The 23,322-nt window shown below is 47.2% G+C and overlaps 2 protein-coding genes across 6 annotated transcripts; both read left to right on the plus strand.

The window, feature by feature from the left end:
* Positions 1 to 17: 17 nt before the first annotated feature.
* Positions 18 to 16,354, plus strand: Rnf31 (ring finger protein 31). 2 transcript variants are annotated; one of them, XM_045154671.1, is made up of 21 exons: positions 18 to 313; positions 412 to 558; positions 720 to 875; positions 1,240 to 1,299; positions 1,394 to 1,469; positions 4,084 to 4,261; positions 4,969 to 5,356; positions 5,511 to 5,795; positions 6,044 to 6,292; positions 6,394 to 6,579; positions 6,681 to 6,887; positions 10,165 to 10,338; positions 10,424 to 10,522; positions 10,612 to 10,701; positions 12,725 to 12,839; positions 12,955 to 13,073; positions 13,339 to 13,452; positions 13,604 to 13,661; positions 15,561 to 15,657; positions 15,942 to 16,110; positions 16,215 to 16,354. In XM_045154671.1, exons 1-21 carry the CDS (start codon positions 125 to 127, stop codon positions 16,266 to 16,268), a joined length of 3,210 nt encoding a protein of 1,069 aa, XP_045010606.1. In that variant the 5' UTR covers positions 18 to 124; the 3' UTR covers positions 16,269 to 16,354. The 2 variants fall into 2 exon arrangements, with proteins under 2 accessions (XP_045010606.1, XP_004661880.1); XM_004661823.2 differs by having other exon boundaries at positions 19 to 313; positions 5,508 to 5,795.
* Irf9 (interferon regulatory factor 9) lies at positions 16,285 to 22,971 on the plus strand. Of its 4 annotated transcripts, none has more exons than XM_045154673.1 (9): positions 16,285 to 16,409; positions 17,897 to 18,077; positions 18,361 to 18,544; positions 18,774 to 18,901; positions 18,987 to 19,059; positions 19,159 to 19,230; positions 21,026 to 21,370; positions 22,556 to 22,671; positions 22,824 to 22,971. In XM_045154673.1, the coding sequence occupies exons 2-9, from the start codon at positions 17,898 to 17,900 to the stop codon at positions 22,896 to 22,898; spliced, it is 1,173 nt and encodes a 390-aa protein (XP_045010608.1). In that variant the 5' UTR covers positions 16,285 to 16,409; position 17,897; the 3' UTR covers positions 22,899 to 22,971. The 4 variants fall into 4 exon arrangements, with proteins under 4 accessions (XP_045010608.1, XP_045010607.1, XP_004661816.2 ...); XM_045154672.1 differs by lacking the exon at positions 16,285 to 16,409 and adding an exon at positions 16,631 to 16,831; XM_004661759.3 differs by lacking the exon at positions 16,285 to 16,409 and adding an exon at positions 16,894 to 16,999.
* Positions 22,972 to 23,322: the final 351 nt, after the last annotated feature.

The raw sequence follows: 23,322 nt of genomic DNA on the forward strand, positions 1-23,322 counted from the left end.
CGGTTCCAGCTCTGCGTGTTCCCGGCTCTTCCTGGCGCCAGGCCCGGGGCCGAGTGTCCGCCCGCGGGCTGCGGAGCGGGCGGGCGGGGTAGCTCAGGGGCGTCTGTGGGACGCGAAGCTCGGGATGCCGGGGGAGGAGGAGCGAGCCTTCCGGGCTGCCCGCGAGGAGTTGGCGAGCGCCCTGAGGAGGGATTCCGGGCAGGTGTTTGCCCTGGAGCAGCTCCGGCCACTATTAGCCACCTCTGTGCCTCCAGCCGTCCGCTACGTGCAGCTGGACGCTTCACGCCTGGTCCGCTGCAACGCTTACGGGGAGGTAAGGCCAGGCCCGCCCGACTCTCCTTGGACGGGTGACAGGTAGGTCTTGAGGCCAGGGGGCCTGGGATCACAACTCTGCTTTCTGACTGCTCGCAGCCCCGAAACTACCTCAGTACTTTGTCCACGGCCCTGAACATCTTGGAGAAATATGGTCGCAACCTTCTCAGCCCTCAGCGACCTCGGTACTGGCGCGCGGTGAAGTTCAATAACCCGGTCTTTCGCAGCACGGTGGATGCTGTGCAGGTGAAAACCTTGAGTCTTAATGCAAGATGGGAACTAGACCTACGCTGGGGGATTGTCTTGAAGTAGCTTGATGTCATGCTGAATGGGGAAAGATCCAGCCCTGTTGCCTGAGGTGGGGTTGGGGGCTGCTGGGCGGTGACACTGTCCTGAATGTGTGGCAGGGGGGCCGCGATGTGCTGCGATTGTATGGCTATACCGAGGAGTTGCCAGATGGATTAAGTTTCCCGGAAGGGCAAGAGGAGCCAGACGAGCATCAAGTTGCCACAGTCACACTGGAAGTACTACTGCTTCGGATGGAGCTCAGCCTGCTGTTGGAGGTGAGATGTCCCTCTGGTCTAGAGGGTTTTTTGTTGTTTGTTTGTTTTTGAAATAGAGTCTCCCAGGCTGACCTGGAATTCACTATGTAGTCTCAGGGTGGCCTTGAACTCAAGGTGATCCACCCACCTCTGCCTCCCCGAGCCCTGGGACTAAAGGTGTGCGCCACTACACCCGCAGCTTGGTCTAGAGGTTTTTAGGTAACAGATTGACGGCCCAGCCTAATTCAAGGAACTTTAAGGACCTCCTCCGTGCTGGTGAACTATATTGTTCCTGCAGTCTCAGAGCTTCTGCTGTTTGTCTCTCTGGATGGTATGGGAGAAGAGCCTTGCTCTAAGGTGGGAACTCTTTTGATCTTATTTGCAGAATGCTCATCCAAGACAGAATGCACTGGAGCAGCTGCTAGAAGACAAAGTTGAAGATGATGTAAGGAAGACAGGAAGAATACTGTTAAAACAAATGGGGATCATGGGACTCTGTGTTCCCCTATCCTTGTCCATTCTTTGCTCTTTCTCCTCAGGTGCTGCAGCTTTCAGAATTTCATCCCTTACTGAGAGAGATTACTGTTGGCCCTCTCACTACGCCTTCTGCCCCAGGTATTCACAGTCCCATACAGGAGGGAGTAGAAGACTATAATGATGGAAATTTAGGACATTCTTCTATCCTGAATCTTCCAAGAGATTAAAACTGTTTTCATAGGTATAGATATGCTAAAAGATAGTTTTATATTTTGCCATAGTCCATAACAGATTTAAATTTAGGTCTTTTTAAGAAAGATATTCTATTTGAAGAAAAAAAAAAAGAAAGATATTCTGAGCCAGGCCTTTAATCCCAGCCCTTGGGAGAATGTGAGTTCTAGGCCAACCTGAGACTACATAGTGAATATCAAGTTCAGCAAGACCCTACCTGGAAAAGAAAAATAAAAGATATTCTGATCTGTGGTTTAGTAGCTCAGTGAAGAGCAGTTGCCTCAGATGCACTGGTTCCCCAGTACTACAAACACATATACTGAAAGAAAAAAAGAAAGAAGCCAGGCGTGGTGGTGCACGCCTTTAATCCCAGCACTCGAGAGGCAGAGGTAGGAGGATCACCATGAGTTCAAGGCCACCCGGAGACTACAGAGTTAATTCCAGGTCAGCCTGGACCAGAGTGAGACCCTACCTCGAAAAACCAAAAAAAAAAAAAAAAAGAGAGAGAGAGAAAGAAAGAAAGAAAGGATAGAAGAAAGGAGGAAAAGAGACATTGGAGCTGGGTGAGGTGATGCACACCTTTAATCCCAGCACTTGGGAGGCTGAGGGGGGAGGATTACTGTGAGGTCAAGGCCAGCCTGTAGCTACAGAGTAAGTTCCAGGTCAACCTGGACCTGAGTGAGAACTTACCTTGAAGACAAGCAAAATAAAAAGACATTGGGGCTGGAGAGATGGATTAGCAGTTAAGGTACTTGCCTTTGAAACCTAAGGACTCAGGTTCGATTCTCCAGGTCCCACATAAGCCAAATGTACAAGGTGGAACATGCATCTGGATTTCATTTGCAGTAGCTGGACTCCCTGGCTTGCCCATTCTCCCTCCCTCTAATAAATACATAAAAATAAGAAGTAAACTTTTTAAAAAGACTGGTGGAGCCGGGCATGGTGGCACACACCTTTAATCCCAGCACTCGAGGCAGAGGTAGGAGGATTGCTGTGAGTTCAAGGCCACCTTGAGATGACATAATAAATTCCAGGTCAGCCTGAGCTAGAGTGAGACCCTATCTCAAAAAAAAAAAAAAGACAATCATGGGCTGATGAGATGGTTCAATGGTTAAGGCTTGCCTGCAACACCTAGTAACCTGGTTTGATTCCCCAGTACCCACATACAGCCAAGTGTACAAAGTAGCCCAAGCATCTGGAGTTTGCAGCAGCTGGAGGTCCTGGTGCTCCCATTCTCTCTGCCTCCCTCTGTGTGTGTGTCTTCTGTCTCTCTGCTTGTAAATAGTTTTTAAAAGGCAATGGAGGGGCTGAGGAAATAGCTTAGCTGTTAAGGTGTTTGCCTGAGAAGCCTAAGGACCCTGGTTCGACTCACCAGGACCCACGTAAGCCAGATGGTTAAGGGGGCACATGCTTCTGGAGTTAGTTTCAGCGGCTGGAGGCCCTGGCATGCCCATTCTCTTTCTCTCTGCCTCTCCCCACCCCCTCTCAAATAAATAAATAAAATATTTTTTTAAAAGACAATGGAAAGAAGTCCAAACATTCTAACAAAGATGATTTCAGAGTTTTCATATGTTAGGAAAACATGATACTTTCTGTGGCTGTTTTGTTGTTGTTTTTGTTTTTGTTTAATATGGTATTCTTCAGTTTCATCCAATTTCTTAATTTTTATTTATTTATTTATTTATTTGAGAGCGACGGACACAGAAAGACAGATAGAGGGAGAGAGAGAGAATGGGTGCACCAGGGCTTCCAGCCTCTGCAAATGAACTCCAGACGCGTGCGCCCCCTTGTGCATCTGGATAAAGTGGGACCTGGGGATCTGAGCCTCGAACCGGGGTCCTTAGGCTTCACAGGCAAGCGCTTAACCGCTAAGCCATCTCTCCAGCCCTCATCCAATTTCTTGTGACAGGATTTTGCTATGCCTAAGTACTCCATTACATATATATGTCTACATAAATAAGTAATTTTTATTTACTTATTTATTTTTTGTAGAGAGAGAGAGAGACAGAGAATTGGCACACCAAGACCTCAGATTCTGTAATTGAACTCCAGATGCTTGTACCACGTAGTGGGCTTGTATAACCTTTTGCTTGCCTCACTTTAGTGTATCTGGCTAATGTGGGATCTGGAGAGTTGAACACAGGTCCTTAGGCTTTGCAGGGCAAGTACCTTAACTGCTAAGTCATTTCTCCAGCCCTCTTTTTTTTTTTTCCTTCATTAATCTGTTGACAGATACCTAAACTGATTCTATATCTTAGTTATTGTGTGGATGTGGGGTTCCCTTCCCCAACGTACAGTCTCAGTCTAGCCCAGGCAGACATACAACTCACTCTGTACTCACAGGCTGCACTTGAACTCAGCAATCCTTCTACCTCTGCCTCTCAAGTGTTGGATTAAATATGTGAGCCACCACACCCAGTATGTATATATGTGTTTATTGTCACAATAAATATTTGTATGAAGGTTAAATTACATATGTATGTATGTATAAATATATATTTCTTTTCCTTTTCTTTTCCAGGCTCCACCCCTGGTCCTTGCTTTCTCTGTGGTTCTGCCCCAGGTACACTGCACTGTCCATCCTGTAATCATGCTTCTTGCCCAACCTGTGACCTTTTGTTCCATGGACACCCATCCCGTGCTCATCACCTCCGCCAGACCCTGTCTGGGGCCCTCCAGACCACCCAGCTGAGCCCCAGGTAAGAGGTTTTCTCTTCTTGGTGGTGATAAAATTAAGAGAACATAAGATCACTTGAGTATGTATTATGTGCCAGGTTCTTTGTTTAAAGACTGTTCAGTAGAGAACAGACAACCAGTCACTGTCCTCAAGGAGATTATACACATAAATGCCAACCACATAGCAGTTGCAATAAGATATGCTATTATGGTATGCAAAAAGATAGGTCTGAAGGATCAACTCAAGCAGTTGGCAGTATTTTATTTATTTATTTTGGTTTATTTTTATGTATTTATTTGAGAGCTACAGAGAGAGAGAGAGAATGGGCACGCCAGGGCTTCCAGCCACTGCAAACGAATTCCAGATGCGTGCGCCCCCTTGTGCATCTGGCTAACGTGCGTCCTGGGGAATCGAGCCTCGAACTGGGGTCCTTAGGCTTCACAGGCAAGCGCTTAACCACTAAGCCATCTCTTCAGCCCAGTTGGCAGTATTTTAAACACTTGTTGTTATAAGGACCTATGTTGAAGATAGCTACGTGGAAAAAGTTAACTATAACTTGTCATTTAAATATTGAACAGATTATGGTCATGGGAATGTTCCAGACAGAAAAAAATATGCAAAGGCCAGAGCCACATGTTGTTACTAAGACAGTGGGTGATGCCCAACAGGGAGGAACTTAGGCACTACAAGCTTCTACCTCAGCAAGCTATGATTGCTTTTCAATTACAGTTTACCTGCCTCATCCCAACCACGACCTCACTCAACCTCCCTGATGGCCCTGGGAGATGGCTCTCTATCTTCCCCTGATCCTTCAAGCACTTGTCTGCCCTGGCACTGTGCTGCCTGTGCTGTGCTAAATGAGCCTTCAGCAGTGCTCTGTGTGGCCTGTAACTGGCGCAGAAGCTGTAAGGTGCTGGTTATAGAAGGTTCCCAAGAAACTGGAGACCTAAAACCTGAGCTTGCACGGGCTCAGTGGGCCTGCCAGAGCTGTACCTTTGAGAATGAAGCAGCAGCTGTACTGTGTGCCATATGTGAGCGACCTCGGCTGGCCCAGCCTCCCAGCTTGGTGGTGGATTCCCATGATGCTGAAGCCAGCAATTGCTCGCAGCCCCTTAAGGTAATCTCTTCCTATCCTTTTCAACTCTTTATTTGCATCTGTTGCAAGCCCTTCTCTATGTCCATGCTATTTTCCTTCAATTCCCCCAGTCTATATATATCAATTATGAACCTTAGCCATCCAGTCAATGAATAATTCTCTACCTTCCCAGCAGGGGGATACTTTACTCTCCTCTGCCCAGGCTCAAGTCTGGCACTGTGTTCACTGTACCTTCTGCAACTCGGGTCCTGGCTCTGTATGTGCTATATGCAACCGGACCAACAGTCCAATCCCAGTACAGCATGCTCCTCAGCTCCATGCCAGCTCTTTGGAAAAGGGTCTCCTAAAGCCTGATGCCCCACGTATCAGTGCCCCTCTGACTAGTTCCTGTGGAGACACTGAGAAACAGCGCCAAGACAAGATGCGGGATGAAGGTCTCCAGCTAGTGAGCATGATCCGGGTGAGGATTGGCCTGGGACAAGGTGAGGTGGAGCTGATGGGGAAGGTTCTATAGCTTGTTAATGGCATTCTTATAAAACATGTCATTGTTAGCTACCTCAAGTTGAATACTTACTAATGGGCATTAGCATGCTGGGCACTCGTCATGTGATAAGTATGTCCTAACCCAGCCAGTGTTGTTATCTTGGATGAGAGAAAGTGGCTATCTGGTTCTCTTGATGTGCCTTCTGTGCCTGTGACTGCTTTTAGGAAGGGGAAGCTGCATGTGCCTGTCCAGAGGAGATCTTCTCGGCTTTACAGTACTCGGGCACTGAGGTGCCCCTACAGTGGTTGCGCTCAGAGCTGCCCTACGTCCTAGAGATGGTGGCTGAGCTAGCTGGACAACGAGACCCAGAACTGGGTGCCTTTTCATGTCAAGAAGCCCGGAAAGCCTGGTTGGATCGCCATGGTAACCTTGATGAAGCTGTAGAGGAATGTGTGAGAACCAGGAGGAGGAAGGTACCTGCTATGCTGAAGGTGGAATGGGGTTGAAAGACTCAGACTCTCACACTTTTTCTTTCTCTCTGTCTTCATTTAACCTCTCTGATGTCAATTTGCAGGTGCAGGAACTCCAGACCCTGGGCTTTGGACCTGAGGAAGGATCTCTTCAGGCATTGTTCCAGCATGGAGGTGATGTTGCACGGGCCTTGACTGAGCTTCAGCGCCAGCGCCTAGAGCCCTTCCATCAGCGCCTCTGGGACCGAGGACCTGAGCCCATCCCCTCCTGGAATGAGCTGGATAAGCAGGTATGGGAAAAAGCAGAGCCCCTAAGAGCCCATTTAGAGTGATCAGAAAGAATACCTGGAGTCTGACAGCCACTTCTGTCTCCATCTGAATCATGTTGCAGAGCTTGGTTAGAAGGCTTTTGGCAGTCTACACACTACCCAGCTGGGGCCGGGCAGAGCTGGCACTGTCACTGCTTCAGGAGACACCCAGGAACTATGAGCTGATGGATGTGATAGAAGCTGTGAGGCACAGCCACGACCGGGCCTTCTTGCGCCGCTTGCTTGCCCAGGAATGTGCTGTATGTAGTTGGGCCCTGCCCCGCAACCGGGTAAGCTTTTCTCCAGTGTACCTGGTCTTAGAATTACTCTGTTCCTGGTGGATACCCTTGTCATGTCAGATTGCTCTGTAAATGTCTATGTTCCCCTGAAGATATCTGAGAAGGGAAGAACAGAACATTTCTTAAGTCCTTTTTTTTTTTTTTTTTTGAGATAGGGTCTCACTATGTAGTCCCAGTCTGGCCTTGAACTCACAGTGGTCCTCCTACCTCTGCCTTCCAAGTGCTGGGATTAAAGGCGTGTACCACCACACCCAGCACATCTTCAATTTTTTTCTTTAATTTTTTTTTTGTTGTTGTTGTTTTTTTGAGGTAGGGTTTCACTCTAGCTCATACTGACCTGGAATTCACTCTGTAGTCTCAGGGTGGCCTTGAACCTTCAATGATCCTACCTCTGCCTCCCAAGTGCTGGGGTTAAAGGCATGGGCCACCACGCCCAGCTTTTTCTTTAATTTTTATTATTTGCATGTATTGTGTGTGTGTTGGGGAGGGTCCATTAGGGCCTCTTGCCACAGCAAAAGACCACAATACATTTATGCCACTTTCTGCATCATGTTTTATGTGGATGGCTGAGGAATTGAACCCAGGGCCAGCAGGCTTTGCAAACAAGTGCCTTTAACTGCTAAGCATATTCCCAGCTCCTAAAAATATTTATTGGGGGAGGGGAGACTTGAGGTAGGGTCTCACTCTAGCCCAGGCTGACCTGGAATTCACTATGTAGTTTCAGGGTGACCTCAAACTCATGGTGATCCTCCTACCTTTGTCTCCGAGTGCTGGATTAAAGGTGTGCACCACCATGCCTGACCTAAAATTTTATTTTATTTTATTTTTTTTTTTTTTTTGGTTTTTTTGAGGTAGGGTTTCACTCTAGTCCAAGCTGACCTGGAATTCACTATGTAGTTTCAGGGTGGTCTTGAACCCACGGTGATCCTCCTACCTCTGCCTCCCGAGTGCTGGGATTAAAGGCATGTGCCACCACACCCAGCTAAAAATGTTTTATTATGGAAAAATGTAAACATTATATTAGCTTTCTGTTAGTACAACACAGACATGAAATAACTAACTTGTAAAGAGGAAAGATGTATTTTGGCTGACAGTTTTAGAGGTTTTGGTCAGTGGTTACTTGGCTCTACTACTTTGGGCCTTTGGTAGGGTGTTAGATGGAAATATGTGGCAGAGCAAAATTACTCATCTCTTGGTTTGGAAGCCAAAGTGAAAGAGACTAGGGTCCCATAATCTCCTTCAAGGGCAGGTGCCCAATGACCTAAAGACCTGTTGTCCAATAACACTACCTGGAAGAGCAAGCCTTTGTCATGTGGACTTACGCACTTAAACTATCATCTTTAGTTGTAAAAAAAAATCTTATCATGAATTCCCTTATTCTCTGCCCTACATCCCTCTTCGCTAAGATACTTAGAAATTTATCTATGTACACAGACGATTATTTTGAAGCAAATCTTGAGTGTCGTATGGTTTTATATATAACATAGTCATTTGCCTTTTAGGGCAGAGGGTACTTGAATGCTTGTGGCTAACTAGTCACATCAACAAAAGTTTTGTTTTTGTTTTTGTTTTTTTTTTTGCTTGTGTTGCACTCGGTCTGTGTATGTGTATGTGCCTTTGAGGTGCCCCATGCACTCACCTGCGGTGGCCAGAGCAGAATGTCAGGTGTCCTACTCCATCACTGTTCCACCTGTTCTTACTTTGAGCCAGTTTCTCTTACTGATATTGAAGCTTGTTTTTCCTAAGTTCAGGCTGTTCCCTGGTCTCTAGTCCCCTTTGCAGGACTAGGATTACAGGCACATGCAGGCAAACATGCTTATGCCTGGTTAATGTAGTGCTGGGGCTTGAACTTAGTGATAGGCATGTGCCATACCAAATGAGCTACATCTCCAGCACCATGTGTGTACTTGTTGCAGTTTTATCATACAACCATCACATAATCAAGATACAGATATAGCACATGTCTATAATCCCAGCATTCAGGAGACTGGAACAGGTAAATTGGGAGTTTGAGGCCAATCTAGACTCTGTAGGAATACCCTGTTTCCAAAAATATATAGGGGCTGAGGATGTAGTTTAGTTGATACAGTGCTTGCCTAGCATGCATAAAGCTCTTGGTTTGATCACCAGCACCATATACATCAGAAATGGTTGCATATGCCTATAATTCTCATATTCAAGAGTGGAGGTAGGAGATCAGAAGTTCAAGGTCATCCTCCACTACATAGTGACTTTGAGGTCAGCCTGAGATACATGAAACCTTGTCTCAGGGGAAAAAAAAATCCATGCAACACAGGGACCACCTTGGTTGTAGTTAACCTACCTACCTCTTTGGTCACTTAGAAACCACAAACCTTGTATGGTGTCTCTATACTGTTGTCTTTTGCTTTCTTTTTTTTAAAAAATATTTTATTTTTATTTATTTATTTGAGAGAGATACAGAAATAGGCAGAGAGAAAGAAAGAGAATGAGTGTGTCAAGTCCTCCAGCCGCTGCAAACAAACTCCATATGTGTGCATTTCCTTGTGCATCTGGATTATATGGGTCCTGGGGAATTGAACTTGCACTCCTTGGCTTTGCAGGCAAGCACCTTAACTGCCAAGCCATCTCTCCAGCCCCTGTCTTTTGCTTTTAATTGAATGTAAATTCTTTTAGTAATGTTTTTTTCATATACATGGGGAGGGGTGGAGGGAGGGATGGACAATAAGTATGTGCACTGCAAATGTACTCTAGATACATTCACCACTTTATGCATCTGGTTTTATGTGGGCACTGGGGAATCAAACCCTGGGCCATCAGATTTTGCAAACAAGCACCTTTAACTGCTGAGCCATTTCCCAAGCCCTTTTAGTAATGTTTTTGGCTTTACTTTAGAATCACCATTGTCTGTTTTCCCCCACCCAACTATCTTCAGACCTGTGGGTTAACTACCTAGCACCTTGGCACTTGAGGTTGCTATCTTTGCCCATTTAACATTTTTGTTACTTATTTATGATGGGGGGGGGGAGCAATTGCTGTGCCAGGGCCTCCAGCCACTGCAAACAAACTCCAGACATGTGTACCACCTTGTGTACCTGCATCACCTGTGTACATGCATTCTGGGGAGTCAAACCTGGGTCCTTAGGCAAAGGCAGGCAAGTGCTTTAACTGCTAAGCCATCTCTCTAGTCCCTCTTGCCCATTTAATTAGACCCTGATTTGTCAGTGGTCCCTGGCTCCTGCTTGCCGTGGGGAGCTGATGGCTCTTTGCTTGTTCCTTCTTACTGTAGATGCAGGCCCTGATTTCCTGTGAGTGTACCATCTGTCCTGACTGCTTCCGTCAGCACTTCACCATTGCCCTGAAGGAAAAGCACATTACAGACATGGTATGCCCTGCCTGTGGCCGCCCTGACCTCACTGATGACACACAGTTACTCAGCTACTTCTCCACCCTTGATATCCAGGTACTGCAGCCCCTAGGGTTCAAGTGTCATAATGGGCTTTGAACAGGAACTCCACCCACCAAACCCCTCTGCACCCTGTCCCCAGCTCCGGGAGAGCCTAGACCCAGATGCCTATGCACTGTTTCATAAAAAGCTGACTGAAGATGTGCTCATGCGGGATCCCAAATTCCTGTGGTGCGCCCAGGTAAGTGGCCTGACCTGAAACTGACTGTGGAGGGACAGGAGATGGTGCCAGGTTAGGCTTGAATAAGCTATATGCTCTTGCATTTACAGTGCTCCTTTGGCTTCATATATGAGCGTGAGCAGTTGGAGGCAACTTGTCCCCAGTGTCATCAGACCTTCTGTGTACGCTGCAAGCGCCAGGTGAGGAAAATTCTTTCTTTCAGAAGTACAGTGCTAGACTCAGTGTGTATTGAAAAGTAAAACAAACATCAGCTCTTAGCTTAAAAAGATTACTAGGAGGCTGGAGAAATAGCTTAGCAGTTAAGGTGCTTGCCTGCAAAGCCTAACAACCCAAGTTTAATTCCCCAATACCCATGTAAAGCCAAATGGACAAAGTGGCACATGCATCTGGAGTTCATTTGCAGAGGCTAGAGGCCCTGGCATGCCTATTCTCATTCTCTCTTTCTTTCTCTGCTTGCAAATAAACAAATAAAAATATATTCTAAAAAATCTTAGTATGGGGCTGGAGAGATGGCTTAGCGGTTAAGCGCTTGCCTGTGAAGCCTAAGGACCCCGGTTCAAGGCTCGGTTCTCCAGGTCCCACGTTAGCCAGATGCACAAGGGGGCGCACGCGTCTGGAGTTCGTTTGCAGAGGCTGGAAGCCCTGGCGCGCCCATTGTCTCTCTCCCTCTATCTGTCTTTCTCTCTATGTCTGTCGCTCTCAAATAAATAAATAAAAAATTAAAAAAAAAAATCTTAGTATGGGCTGGGGAGATGGCTCAGTGGTTAAGGCACTTGCCTGCAAAGCCTAATGACCCAGGTTCAATTCCTCAGTACCCACATAAAGCCAGAAAAACAAAGTGGTGCATACATCTGGAGTTCCTTTATAGTGGCTAGTGGCCCTGGCATGCCCATTCTCATTTATCCCCCCCCCCCATTTAAAATAAAGCCTACAATAAGGGCTGGAGGGATAGTTTAGCAGTTAAGGTACTTGCCTGCAAAGCCTAAGGACCCAGGTTTGATTCCCCAATACCCACATAAGCCACATGTACAAAGTGGCACATGCATCTGGAGTTTGTACTGGCTAAAGGCCCTGGTGTGTTTCATTTTCTCTGTCTCTATTCTCTCTGTGTGCTTGCGAATTGACATACACACTTGCATGCTAATTACATTGGGAACTAGGCTCAAAGAGGAAGGGAAGAATAGAGAAAGGGGAGAAAAAAGGTAAAGGGGAGGAAGAAAGCAAAGAAAGGGAGGGTGGGTGGAGTAAGGAAAGAATTACACTTAAATTCTGAGAAGAAAACAAGTAGGAATATAAGCTAAACAGCAGAGACCTACTAAGGATAAAAAGGTCAGACAAGTATCTTTATTCTTGGTTTTCTGAGACAGGGTTTCATTGTGTGTCCTAGGTTAGTCTGGAACTCAATATGTAGCCCATGCTGTTCTTAAACTTGCAGCAATCTACCTGCCTAAGCCTCCTGAGTACTAATATTATACATGTGTGCCACCATATTGTCAGAGTTTCTCTAAAATGTTTAAGCTTAGGCTGAGAAGTTAAGAAGAAGCCTCCATGCAGAAAGTATTTGGAGCAGAAAGAACAACCCATAGAAAGGCCAAAATCAGAAAAGCTTTCAGAGCAAGGGTAATACTGGCAGGCATTTGGATAGGAGACAGCTGCCCATAGGGACATCCCTGAGGTCAGTTAGAATCAATAAGGCCTTTCATTCTGTGGCTTAGCAAAAGGTGACACTATCTCATTTATTTTCTGAAAAGTTTGATATCGAAACCTTGTTGTATCTGTGTCAAATGAACACCTGAGACTCTACCACCTCACCTCAGAATTAGCACACTGCTACTGTTGTTAGCGCTCCTTGACTTCCACTTTGAAAGTCCTTTGGCTGCAGTGTAGAGAAAGGACATGTGGAAGCAGAGAAATTAGTAACCCAAGCATGTAATTGAGGCAAGATCTGACAATGGCCTAAACAAAGTGGTAGCTAAGGATGACCATAACGGGCAGGGTTGAAATAGATATGCAGGGTAAATACCAGATTAATTATATAGGGTGGTATAAGGAAATGAAAAACAGGATGGGTCCTTAACTATAAGGATTTGAGCAAATGGGATATGATAGTGACATAAACTAAGGGGGGACCACTGAATGTGAGTGGAGGGATAAGCAAGAAAGGCTAGAGCTTCCATGAAAAGCCGACTTTCCCTCTGGCAGTGGGAGGAGCAACACCGAGGTCGAAGCTGTGAGGATTTCCAGAACTGGAAACATACCAATGACCCAGAATACCAGGCCCAGGGCCTGGCAATGTATCTTCAAGAAAATGGCATTGGTAAGGCCACCCCACTTGTCCTGCCCGCTCAGTAGTCTGTCATTACAGTAGATCCCTCCTTGAGGATCTTGAGTTACAGCGGAAGCCCCAGTCCTGACCAGCTGTCCCCTTGCAGACTGTCCCAAGTGCAAGTTTTCATATGCACTGGCCCGAGGAGGATGCATGCACTTTCATTGTACCCAGTGCCGCCACCAGTTCTGCAGTGGCTGTTACAATGCCTTTTATGCCAAGAATGTGAGTTTTGGGGGTAAGGAAGGGAGAAAAGGGTGGGACATGGCCACTGGGTTTTGAGGGGCAGAGGCCACTGAGGAGCAGCCCAGGGTAGAAAAAGAAATCAATAGGGAATAAGGCATCTGTCTGTCCCCTTTCCCCTTTTGCTTGCTCCAGTACCTTCCATGTCTCTGTCTCCTCTTACCCCTATTCCTTTCACACAGAGGTTCCTGAGAATCCAGGACCCCAATAGTTTCCAACTTCCCTTTTTCCATCTGGGTTTTACTAGAAATGTCCAGACCCTAACTGCAGGGTGAAAAAGTCCCTACATGGCCACCACCCTAGAGACTGCCTCTTCTACCTGCGGGATTGGACTGCTGCCCGGCTCCAAAAGCTGCTACAGGTTAGAGATGGCTGGGCTGGCCAGTTATTCAGGGTGGTAGGAGAAGGTGGCACAGACCATGATGGGCAAGAATGGGAAAGGCTCTGTGCAGGGAAAGGCAGCAGTGGCTGGATCAAGGGAAACATAATGCTCATATGTTTCTACTTCTCAGGACAATAACATCATGTTTAATACAGAACCTCCAGCTGGAGCCCGAGCAGTGCCCGGAGGTAAGTATCAGACAAGCCTGTGAAGTGGAGATGATGTTTTAGGCTCTCGCCCTGTGGTGGGTAAAAACAGGCTTGGATCTAGGGTCACTTATGTCCCTTTAGGCACATTAATTAACTTTAATTTCTCCAGGTCTTGTTTCTTCTATGAAATAAGGATAATAACTACCTTGTGGCTATTTTTTTTTTTTTTGAGGTAGGGTCTTACTCTAGCCCAGGCTGACCTGGAATTCACTGTGGAGTCTCAGGGTGGCCTCAAACTCACAGCAATCCTCCTACCTCTGCCTCCCGAGTGTTGGGATTAAAGGAATGCGTCACCACACCCGGCTTATTTTTTTTAATTAATTAATTAATTTATTTATTTGAAAGTGACAGAGAGAAAGAAGCAGATATATATAGAGAGAATGGGTGTGCCAGGGCTTCCAGCCACTGCAAATGAACTCCAGATGCATGCACCCCCTTGTGCATCTGGCTAATGTGTATCCTGGGGAGTTGAGCCTTGAAACCGGGATCGTTAGGCTTCACAGGCAAGTGCTTAACTGCTAAGCCATCTCTCCAGCCCCTTCATGGCTATTTTACTTGCAGTATCAGAGCAGTTGGTCCTCAAGTTTCTTCTGGCAATGTAATGATTATGATTTATTAATTGTGAGCATTTAATGAAGCCTACTAATTATAGGCACTGATTTAGGTTCCATGAGGGCAACAGAAAGGTATCACTTAGGGTAACCTATCCTACTTATCGTCTAGAGATAAGACCTCCACAGAATAAGTTAACCATATAAGATCTAAATAACAACCCAGAGATTACCTCCCCCCCCCCAACACACACACCAGGTAAGGGTTTCACGCTAGCCCAGGCTGACCTGCTGGAACTCACTCTGTAGTCCCAGGCTGGTCTCAAACTCACAGTGATCCTTCTACCTCTGCCTTCCGAGTGCTGGGATTATAGGCATGCGCCACCATGCCCAGCATAAGAGAGCTTTTTAAAACAAAAAAAAAAAAAAAAATAGATTTTTTTTTTGAGCCAAGTGTGGTGGCTCATGCCTTTAATCCCAGCACTCGGGAGGCAGAGGTATGAGGATCACCATGAGTTCAAGGCCACCCTAAGACTTCAGAGTGAATTCCAGGTCAGCCTGAGCTAGAGTGAGACCCTACCTTGAGAAACCAAACGGAAAAAAAAAAATCTGTATACCTTTAATCCTTAGTTGGGAGGCTAAGATAGGAGGATTTCTATGAGCTCCAGAGACCCTGCTTCGAAAAAATAAATATATTTGTGTGTGTGTGTGTGTGTGTGTGTGGATGTGGGCATGCCAGGATCTCTTGCCATTTCAAACAGAAGCCAGATGCTTGTACCGCTTTTTATGTCTGGCTTACGTGGGTGGCTTTGAAACTGAACTCAGGCCATCAGCCTTTGCAAGCAAGTACCTTAAATGCTGAGCCATCTTTGCAGCCCCAGAAACTATCTTGACGGAATTTGTAATTATGGGTCAAAAGCAAACTTAAGAGCCAGGCATGGTGGCGCACGCCTTTAATCCCAGCACTTAGGAGGCTAAGGTAGGAGGATCGGCTATGAGTCCAAGGCCACCCTGAGACAACATAGTTAATTCCAGGTCAACCTAAGCTAAAGTGAGACTCTACCTCAAAAACAAAACAAACAAACAAACAAGCCAAAAAAGAAAGAAAGAAAGAAAAGCAAATGAGTTAAACTAGGGGCAACAAGGTCCCTGCCACTGACAGTGAATCACTTCATCTCTGATGGCATCTGCAAATACCTCACCAGTAAAAGTTCCTGGGCTCAGTCTCTTTCCCTGGCATTTGCCTCCCTGTCGCCCATAGACATCCCAAATTTCCAGGGGTTATGTGGTCAATGGCCTCCCAACAGGGTCCTTCCTTTACCCTTAGGTGGCTGCCGAGTGATGGAGCAGAAGGAGGTTCCCAATGGACTCAAGGATGAAGCTTGTGGCAAGGAAACTCCACCTGGCTATGCTGGCCTTTGCCAGTGAGTGCCCAACAGGGCATGGAACATAGTGTTAGAATGGGGCATAGAAGTGGTAGGGGTTGTCCAAGCAGTAAGATGGGGTCTCTGGATGCAGTTGGTCCTTCACAGAGTGGGAGGAGGGCCTTTCTGGGTAAAGGTGTGGATGGGTAATAGCAACGTTGAAGATACCGGTTGGCACTGCCAGCAAGTACATCACACAGGTGAGAATCCCAGTGCTCAGCGAGATGCCAGGCACATTCAGTTAATATCAGAAAAATCCATGTTCTGCTCTTTCATCTCCCGAGGGCACACTACAAAGAATATCTTGTGAGCCTCATCAATGCTCACTCACTGGACCCAGCAACTCTGTATGAAGTGGAGGAGCTAGAAACAGCCACTGAACGCTACCTCCATGTCCATCCCCAGCCAGTGGCTGGAGAGGACCCCTCTGCCTACCAAGCCCGTTTGTTGCAGGTAATGCTGAAACCAATCTTGTCTCTACCCTCACCCTCAGAAGTCCTCTGTCCCAGCCTATTTCTGAATTTTCAGCTCCTAATATTATCTTCTCTTTCCTGCAGAAACTGACACAAGAGGTGCCCTTGGGACAGAGTATTGCCCGCCGGAAGAAGTAGCTGAAGGCAAGGGCCCTGATGAGGCCTCGTGGCCCTGTTCCCTCAGGAACAGCTGCAGCACCAATAAAGAGGCATATTGCCCAGGCTTCTTGGTGGTCCTTCTTCCTGGCCTCACTATCTAGGGGCACTAGGGAAAGGGAGGTGAACAGAGTTCTGCTGAAAGAGAGCCCCTGCAGTCTACCATGTAACCTACCCTGGACTGGCCAGGAAGAAATTATGTACCATGGATAGGCAAGGGAGACCCACCCCATTCAACCACTTGGCCTGAGCTTTTCTCCCAGCTTCCCTTTTCCTTTCACTGTAGTCAGCTGGTATTTTGAGGTCAAAGTATACTAAGCAGGCACTGTTGGGGAGCACAAATCCAAAGTCTCCAGGCAGGACTTCAGGAAACTGGCCTCTCGGAGGAGGCAACAGTGCCACATAGAAGGTCAGATTCAAGCAAGGAGTACCTGAGGGAGGAGGGGGAAGTAGCCGCGCCAGAGCAGAACTGGCTGAGGGGGCCCCCCTTTCTTGTTACTGACTGGACCGTGATAGTAAGATACAGCTGCTGCTGCCCTCTGCTGGTAAGACACTTGCCCTACAACCCAAACCACGTGATTTCTGGGAAACAGTCCTCCCAAAGAAGAAACGAAACTTAGGGTGGGGACTGTAGAAAGGGGTGGAGAGATCAGAGCCATTTAGTCAGGAGCTGAGCTGAGCTGAGCCCTGGTACAGCCTGGACAGCAGCTCAGGTAAGAGCAACCATGGGCAGGAGCTAACCTGGGATCTAGAACTGGAAGGTCAGTAATACTGGAGGTGGTGGAGGAGGTAGAGAGGAGTTCCTCTGAAGGGCCCTAGAGGAAGGAATAGACTGGAAGGCTTGTGGACCAGGAAACAGAAGGTTTAACCCCAGAGTGCAGGGCTAGTGTCCTGGACCCTGTAGACAAAAGAGGGAGGAACTGCTAGAAGTTTGTGGTGGAAGGCCTTGGACCCAGCCTCAGTTGACCTTTTTGTTTTCTTGCCTTCTGGCCCTGCCCCTTCTGCAACTCCACCCCTATCTCCACCTTGACCCCTCCCACCCCTTGGGCAAAGGGAAAAAGATGGAGGGAAAGGATACATAGGTAGTGGAGAGGAATAGAGGGCTGAGAAGATGCCTTAGAAGTAGATGTCTCTGCAGATGCTTGGGAGTCTACACAGCCTCTCAGGAGCAGAACATCAAAGGGATTCTCTCCCAAACATTTCTGAAACACCTTAAAATTAAGACCAGTGTCCACGGTTTCCTTCTAGGTGTTACAACTTGAATTATTAAGAAGAAATTTTATGACATACACCTTTAATCACAGCACTTGGGAAGCAGAGGTACAAGGATCACCATGAGTTCTAGGCCACCCTGAAATTACATAGTGAATTCCCAGTCAACATGGGCTAGAGCAAGACCTTACCTCAAAAAAAAAAAAAAAAAAAAGAATTTTAATGCTAGTGAGCTAGTGATAGCAGAAATTAAGTTTTACCTTAAAGAACATTGAGATGTATTAAGTGCCAAAAGAAGATAGGTCTCTGGATGCTGTTGTGAGAAGTTGGCCCTAGTGGTCAGGTCTAGTAGATGTCTCCAGTGTTGTCAGTTCTGATGCACCCTGTCCTCTTCCCAGGATGGCATCAGGCAGGGCACGATGCACCCGAAAGCTCCGGAACTGGATAGTAGAGCAACTGGAGAGTGAGCAGTTCCCAGGGGTGTGCTGGGATGATGAAGCCAAGACCATGTTCCGGATTCCTTGGAAGCATGCAGGCAAGCAGGACTTCCGGGAGGACCAGGATGCTGCCTTCTTCAAGGTGAAAGAGTTGGGAAACCACTATTCCCTCTTAAATAGGGGGAAATGTATATACTGGTGTGTGCTTTTGTCTACCTGGGTTTTAGGTAAAAGACACACTCTGGAGTAGAACTAGCTGTCATCCCAGAGCCACAGTCAAAAATTACTAAAGATTTCAAGGTGGCAAGGGCAGACTACAAACTTCAAGCAAGTTCAGAGTCATGCCATGTGCCCATGAAGCCAGCCCTTTGAAGAGACATCTAGGGTATGTAATACTTTGTATCTTCACTTCCTGTCATTACTAGGCCTGGGCAATATTTAAGGGAAAGTACAAGGAGGGGGACATAGGAGGCCCTGCTATCTGGAAGACTCGCCTACGCTGTGCCCTCAACAAGAGTACTGAATTTGAGGAGGTTCCTCAGAGGGGCCGTATGGATGTTGCTGAGCCCTACAAAGTGTACCGACTACTGCCACCAGGAACGCTCCCTAGTGAGTATTTACTTGCCCAGCTGTTCCTGAAACCAGCAGACTGGCATGGGAGGGTGGAGATAGATATATCTGAGAGTGACAGGCCTCCCTCCCCCAAGGCCCTCAGAGTTCTGCTTTGTCCTGGGTTCTTCCCAGTCCTGCCCATCCCTTCACTACCTCACATCCTCCTCCCCTGCCATCTTTCCCTGTATGATGCCCTAACCTTTCTCTTGCTTCAATAATTCCACAGCCCAGCTAGGAACACAGAAATTACCCTCAAGACAATACCACCATTCTGTGCCATTGGAGAGGGAGGATGAAGGTACCATCAAGAACTGCACACTCAGTTACTCCTCTGTTTGGGACCCCCTTGATAATGTAAGAGCCAGAGTAGGGAGTGGATGGGTTTGAGAGACAGTGACCACAGGGCTAGGTGGACCAATGATAGATGCTGTGTCTACAGGAGGAGGTGAGGGCCAATGGAGTTGCAACACACTCAGACAGTGGGATCAGCAACAGCCCTGAGCTGCAAGAAGGTACTATCTCCTCTGCCTCTGTCTCATCTCCCTTGCTGCACCTTCTGTCCCTTGGGCCACCCGGTTCCACTCTGACTAGTGCCTTTGGCTACTTCCCAGGTGCTAACGGCACTGACACCACTGTTCAAGAGGACCTGGTGCCCATGGAGCGCCTGCTTCCTCAGAATTCAGGTGATTGCCTTTCTGGACATTTCCTGCTCCCTTTCACTCAGGTCTGTGTACTCTGAACTTGCCTGAATTGTCTACTCAGCCAGGGTGTACAGTGAACTGGGTCCACTTTATCTTAGAGGACTGTGCACTGAGTATTCCATGTGGCTGTGGCTGGTCAGACTTCATTATGCTTTTTCCTCAGGGGAAAAGTAAAACAAAGAAAAACAAAACACCCTTTGCACTCTGTTCACTGGACATCCACATTGAGACATTGATTTCTTTTTCCTTTCCTTTCCTTTCCTTTCCTTTCCTTTCCTTTCCTTTCCTTTTCTTTTCTTTCTTTCTTTCTTTTTCTTTTTTTTTTTTCTTCCCGAGGTAGGATCTCACTCTAGCCCAGGCTGATCTGGAACTCACTCTGTAGTCCCAGGCTGGCCCGAACTCTTGATGATCTTCCTACCTCCACCCCTCCAAGTGCTGGCATTAAAGGCGCACGCCACCCCTCCCGGCTTAACATTGATTTCTTTATGCTTAACATAGCCCAGCCTTTGAGATTTTCTTGTAAAGTGCATGACTGTATCAAGTTCTGGTAAGAGTGAGTGCATATTACCTACTCTGAGTGATTGGAAAGCCTAACAAGAAGCCCCTGGTCATTATTGGGTAGGGAGACATTTTTTTCCAACCACAGAAGGTACATCTGCTGCCCCAACCTCACAGCCTTTGTCTTTCCCAGTGCTTGTTTGGTTTTCCTCTCTGGGAGAACCTTTAGCAAAGTGAGGTCCTCCATTTTTCTTTCTTTCTTTTTTTTTTTCTCAAATTTTATTAACATTTTCCATGACTATAAAAAATATCCCATGGTAATGCCCTCCCTCCCCCCCCACTTTCCCCTTTGAAATTACATTCTCCATTATATCCCCTCCTCATCTCAATCAGTCTCTCTTTTATTTTGATGTCATGATCTTTTCCTCCTCTTATGATGGTCTTGTGTAGGTAGTGTCAGGCACAGTGAGGTCATGGATTTGCAGGTCATTTCTTGTCTGGAGGAGCATGTTGTAAGGAGTCCTACCGTTCCTTTGGCTCTTACATTCTTTCCGCCACCTCTTCCGCATTAGACCCTGAGCTTTGGAAGGTGTGATTGAGATGTTACTCAGTACTCCAGTCACTTCTTTCCAGCACTATGATACCTTCTGAGTCATCCCAAGGTCACTGCCATCTGAAAAAGAGAAGATTCTCTATCCAAAGTGAGAGTAGCATTAATATAAGGGTATAAATATTAAGAGAAGTGCTTACTGGGCAGTTTGATAAGCGTAGTATATACATTTTTCCAGCCATCAGCAGATGTTACACCCCTAGGGCTCATGGCTATCACTGTTTTAAGTTTTCAGTATCAGGGATGTATCACCCCCCCCCCCGCCCCCATGGAGTGGGCCTCCAATCCAGTTGGAGGGCATTTGGTTTCCACCATGACAGACCTGTCACAATTGCACCCGTTGGCTCATTTGGGCTGGCTGGTCAATTATAAGGCTTGCAGTGTCCACTGTTGAGTATCTTCACTGGTGGTATCTCTTTCTCCCATTGAACTGCATGTAGAATGGCTTCTTCCAGCTTTCTAACAGCTGACCTACATGGAGGAGGTTATCAGCTCAGTTCCAGCAAGATTTCTCAGTGGTCTTGCTGCCCAAGTATGTGGAGTCTTCAACAATAGGTCCTCCATTTTTCTAAAGACACATGCTTAGCAGTGAGGCCCTGGGGAAAGGGGCTATTGTGAGCTTTCATGTTCCTCAGAGCACCTGGTGTAGCTGAGCTGTTCTGTTCCCAGACTACTCGCTGCTGCTCACCTTCATCTACAGTGGACGTGTGGTGGGTGAGACTCAAGTACACAGCCTGGACTGCCGCCTGGTGGCTGAGCCCAGGGTCCTTGAGCACAGCAACATGGAGCAGGTGATGTTTCCCAAGCCTGACTCATCGGAGCCTACCCAGCACCTGCTGAGTCAGCTCAAGAGAGGCATCCTGGTGGCCAGCAACTCCAGGGGCCTCTTTGTCCGGCGCCTTTGCCCCATCCCCGTCTCCTGGAATGCTCCCGAGGCACCACCTGGGCCAGGCCCACATCTGTTGCCCAGCGATAAAGCTGTGGAGCTCTTCAGTACCACTTATTTCTGCAGAGGTGAGGCTGTTCCTGCTTAACACCTGAGTATTACCCCCATCTCATTGTCACCTGGCTTGACCTGGGCTTGTTACCACCCTGTCTACCATCTGATCTTCATTGCAGATGGTGCTTGGCACTCCTCCACTTGAGTGGTACACATCTGTGTAGCCATATGGTCAATCTTAGCAGCTCTCCTAAGTCATGGAGGATGACGCTCAGCTGGAGCCTGGCATGAGAGTGTCACATTGAAGCACAGTTAGATGAATGTATGCAAACAAATTAACACGAATTTTGAGTCTCATGATCATCACATATACACATCCTGGTATACAAATAACTCATTTTTTGGAGAGCCAGGGCACATTGCACACTAGCCCCACTGCATCATTTCTACCACAGTGTAGCCATCCCTAGCTTCCAAGTCTGAGTATAGAGGTGGGGCCTGGAGCACAGGGGATGCAGGGTGCTCCCAGAGTCATGGGTGTTCTAGTGCTGAGAGGATATGAGCAAGTCACAAAGAGGTTGCTTCCTGTGAGGACTCCAAGCTCTTCCAGCAGAGAGCCTTTCAGTCAGAGTACCTGCTACCTCTAGAAACACTTGAAGAAGGGGCTTCCATTCCTGTTTGTACATGGGTTGATAACAGCTTAGTTCACAGTAGTTCAAACTCCACAGCTCTTCCTTGATGTCCATGTGACCCCACTCCCACCCCACAAATGAATCATTCCCTCTCCCTCTCCTCCCTCCCTCTCTCTCTCTGAGGTAGGGTCTCACTCTATAGTCTAGACTGGCCTGAAATTCACTAGGTATACCATGAACTCACAGCAATCCTCCTGCCTCACAGTGCTGGGATTATAGGTATATGGCACCACTCACTCCTGGTCCTCTTTGATTTCCTCCAATCCTTGACCCTTTTTCTTTTTTTTTTTTAAATATTCTATTTCTTTCTTTATTTTTTTTTTAATTTTTATTTATTTATTTGAGAGCGACAGACACAGAGAGAAAGACAGATAGAGGGAGAGAGAGAGAATGGGCGCGCCAGGGCTTCCAGCCTCTGCAAACGAACTCCAGACGCGTGCGCCCCTTGTGCATCTGGCTAACGTGGGACCTGGGGAACCGAGCCTCGAACCGGGGTCCTTAGGCTTCACAGGCAAGCGCTTAACCGCTAAGCCATCTCTCCAGCCCTCTTGACCCTTTTTCTTTCAGACTTGGCCAAGTATTTCCAGGGCCTAGGGCCACCACCTAAGTTCCAGGCAACACTACATTTCTGGGAAGACATCCCTGACAACAGCCATACCCAACAAAATCTTATTACCGTTCAGGTGAGTTCAGAGCAGGGGCAGAGTAGTCTGTCCAATGAGGAGAGGGAAGCATTGTCCCAAAAGAAAGGGTCTGCTCAGAGGGACACAGTTCCTGTGCATAGCGTCTGCCTGCCCTGGCATGCTCACAGAGCCCTTTGTATCTTCCCATACAGATGGAGCAGGCCTTTGCTCGACATTTACTGCAGGAGGCTCCAGAAGAGCAGGCAGCCACTCTGTTCCTACGGTAGAGCTTGGGACACCCACCTGTTGGTCTTACCTCTCTGTTCCTGTGGTCTCTGTTGAAACAGACTCTTCTCCACACTGTTGGCCTGCCTTTCTTTGTGATGATTCTTATTGCTGTGGGCTATTTCAAAGTCTTTATGCAACATGACTGGTAGAAAACTGAAAGATAGTTTTTATCCTTTTATTTATTTTTAAAATATTTTAGGACTGGAGAAATGGCTTAGTGGTTAAGTGCTCGCCTGTGAAGCCTAAGGACCCTGGTTCGAGGCTCAATTCCTCAGGACCCACATTAGCCAGATGCAAAGGGGGCACACGCGTCTGGAGTTCATTTGCAGTGGCTGGAGGTTCTGGCGTGCCCATTCTCTCTATCTGCCTCTTTCTCTCTCTCTCTCTTGCTCTCAAATAAATAAAAATGAAAAACAACAAAAA

Source organism: Jaculus jaculus, chromosome 7 (genome assembly GCF_020740685.1).
Source record: "Jaculus jaculus isolate mJacJac1 chromosome 7, mJacJac1.mat.Y.cur, whole genome shotgun sequence".
Classification (NCBI taxonomy): domain Eukaryota; kingdom Metazoa; phylum Chordata; class Mammalia; order Rodentia; family Dipodidae; genus Jaculus; species Jaculus jaculus.